This window comes from Mus caroli, unplaced genomic scaffold (genome assembly GCF_978045245.1).
Source record: "Mus caroli unplaced genomic scaffold, Mus_caroli_1 scaffold_7, whole genome shotgun sequence".
NCBI lineage: Eukaryota > Metazoa > Chordata > Mammalia > Rodentia > Muridae > Mus > Mus caroli.
The window spans coordinates 62,692,197-62,694,270 of NW_028227262.1; the positions used below are offsets into that span (position 1 = coordinate 62,692,197).

The 2,074-nt window shown below is 53.9% G+C and overlaps 1 protein-coding gene across 1 annotated transcript; it reads right to left on the reverse strand.

Annotated features, from left to right (window-relative positions):
* Nucleotides 1–368: 368 nt before the first annotated feature.
* Asprv1 (aspartic peptidase retroviral like 1) lies at nucleotides 369–1,834 on the reverse strand. Its single transcript, XM_021165851.2, has one exon. The coding sequence runs from the start codon at nucleotides 1,832–1,834 to the stop codon at nucleotides 815–817; it is 1,020 nt and encodes a 339-aa protein (XP_021021510.1). The 3' UTR covers nucleotides 369–814.
* Between the last annotated feature and the right edge of the window lie 240 nt (nucleotides 1,835–2,074).

A 2,074-nucleotide genomic window follows, 5' to 3' on the forward strand; every position in this document is an offset into this window, starting at 1 on the left:
GAACCTATTTGTTTGGCAGGAGCGTCTTGATCGCCAAGCCAAACACCTCACAAGATAGCCTTGGTCACATTTGAGCATAAGGGACAATTCGAATGCTAATATTGTAGATTGAAACAGCAGAATCAGAAGGCATTAGAAGGATGAGAGGGTTAGAAGTTCAGATAGCTGCAGCTGAGTTCACCTTAGAAAACCCAAGACCCCACTGAACTGCTTGCTTTCTTTTGCCTCCCCGGGCCAAGCATTCGAGGATTCAGTGTTTTCCTCTCCCTTCCAACTCTGTCACAACTACCGAGCACATGACATTTTTTTTCCATGAACAGATCTTTATTGGTGTTTTGAAATAATTGAATTATTGATACAGGCTCCATGAGATTCAAGGCAAGTGACAGGACAGGAGGGAGCATCCTTGTGCAGGTGGGAGGACTCAGGGGGAGGACTTCCAGAGCAGCTGCCAGTCTCCTCCAAGGATCTGGATTGTGAGGGTCTTAGCCAAGACCAGGCTCAGCTCAGCAGGCTTGGGGACGTGAAAGTGACTGAGCCATACTTCAGGGGATCTAAAAGGGTCCCCAGCCCTCTCTCAAGATAGACATTCCTGGCTTCCTCAGAAGCTCCTGCCAGCCTTGGAAGTCTTTGCAGACCTTGGGGACACTGCTTTAGGCCACCAACCTGGCCTCCCTCCCCAAACGAAGGCAAGACAAGGAGGGAAACCGAGAACAGGTGTAAAGGCTGGCTAGGCCTAATGATACCCCCCCACATCTGCTTCCCCCCAACACAAAGTCCCCCTACCAATGCTGGGAACAAGAAATGGGGTTTCTTAGTGGGAGCCCTCGGGTGCAGAAGACTCCTCCTCTCCCTCAATGAGCTCCAGGTCAAACTCGTCCTCCAAGGAGCTCCCGACAGGAAGCAAGCGGAACTTCTTCCCCTTCAGGGTGCAGGTGCGGTGTTCGAAGTCCAGCACGGCATTGTGGTCCTGCAGGACGTCTGTGCCGATAATAGCCTCTTCTGCACTTGCATTGGCCACCAGAAACTCGGCCTTCAGCTTTGTCTTGCCCAGGCTAATTTCTGTGTCCCACACACCCAAGATCTTCATCTCTGCCCCATTGGCCACTTTGACCACATTGTTAAAAGGACGAAGAGTATCCAGGTCACCATCAGTGACCTCCTCCCATAAGGCGGGGTGAACCACAGACACCTGAGCCCCAGAGTCCACCAGGAATCTCACAGGCACATGGCCAACCTTCCCTTTAAGGTAGTAGCCCTTACCCATGCTGTTGGCAAACAAAATCTCTTCAGGCTCATTGAAGGCCTCCCCAGGGGCCCCAAAGGCCCTCAGGAGGGCTTGCTTCACAAAACTGAAATCGCCCTGGGCCTGGGAACTGAGTCCATTGAAGACATCCAGCGCATCTCCCTTGAGCGACTCTCTCAGGAACCTCTGTTGGGTGGCATGATCCCAATGGTTGAGGTCACAAATGACTTCAAAGCGGTGCAGCCAAAGGCTGGGAACTATGTTAGTACCAGTGAAAGGTAATGGGACGAAGGCATGCTCCCGGCGTCCTTCCTTGCTTCTGACTCCGCTGGTGGCCATCCTTCTGCTCACCTCTGGAAGTTCAGCAGTGACACAAGTCAAGTAAAGAAACGCACAGAAGAGTGTGGGCGCAATCACGCTGGAGAGCGAGGGCTCTGTCGGCTGGGCCGTGTTCTTGCCCTGCCTGGACAAGTTGAAGGGAGCCGGTACAAAGTGTCTGGCTGGCTGCTGGGCACGGAGGCAGGCTGTGTTCTGCTTCTTCTGCAGGGGCCTTTTTGATGCCCAACCTGGGCCCCCAGGGTTCCTCATTCTCCTTTGTTCTAGAAGCTCCACCCCTAGCCCCGCCCTCCTGCCAGCATCTTGCCTGACTAGCAGGATCGGTGCCTCACCCTCAGTACCCACGGGACACCTGCCAGCCCACCCAGTGAGTAAGACAGCCCGGGTCAGGGGATGGGGCCTCGGGACCCTCCCCAGCCTATGCCCTAGAAGAGCCCAGATGAGGATACAGGTGCGATGACATTCAGATGTTTATCATTAGTCAGAGAAGAG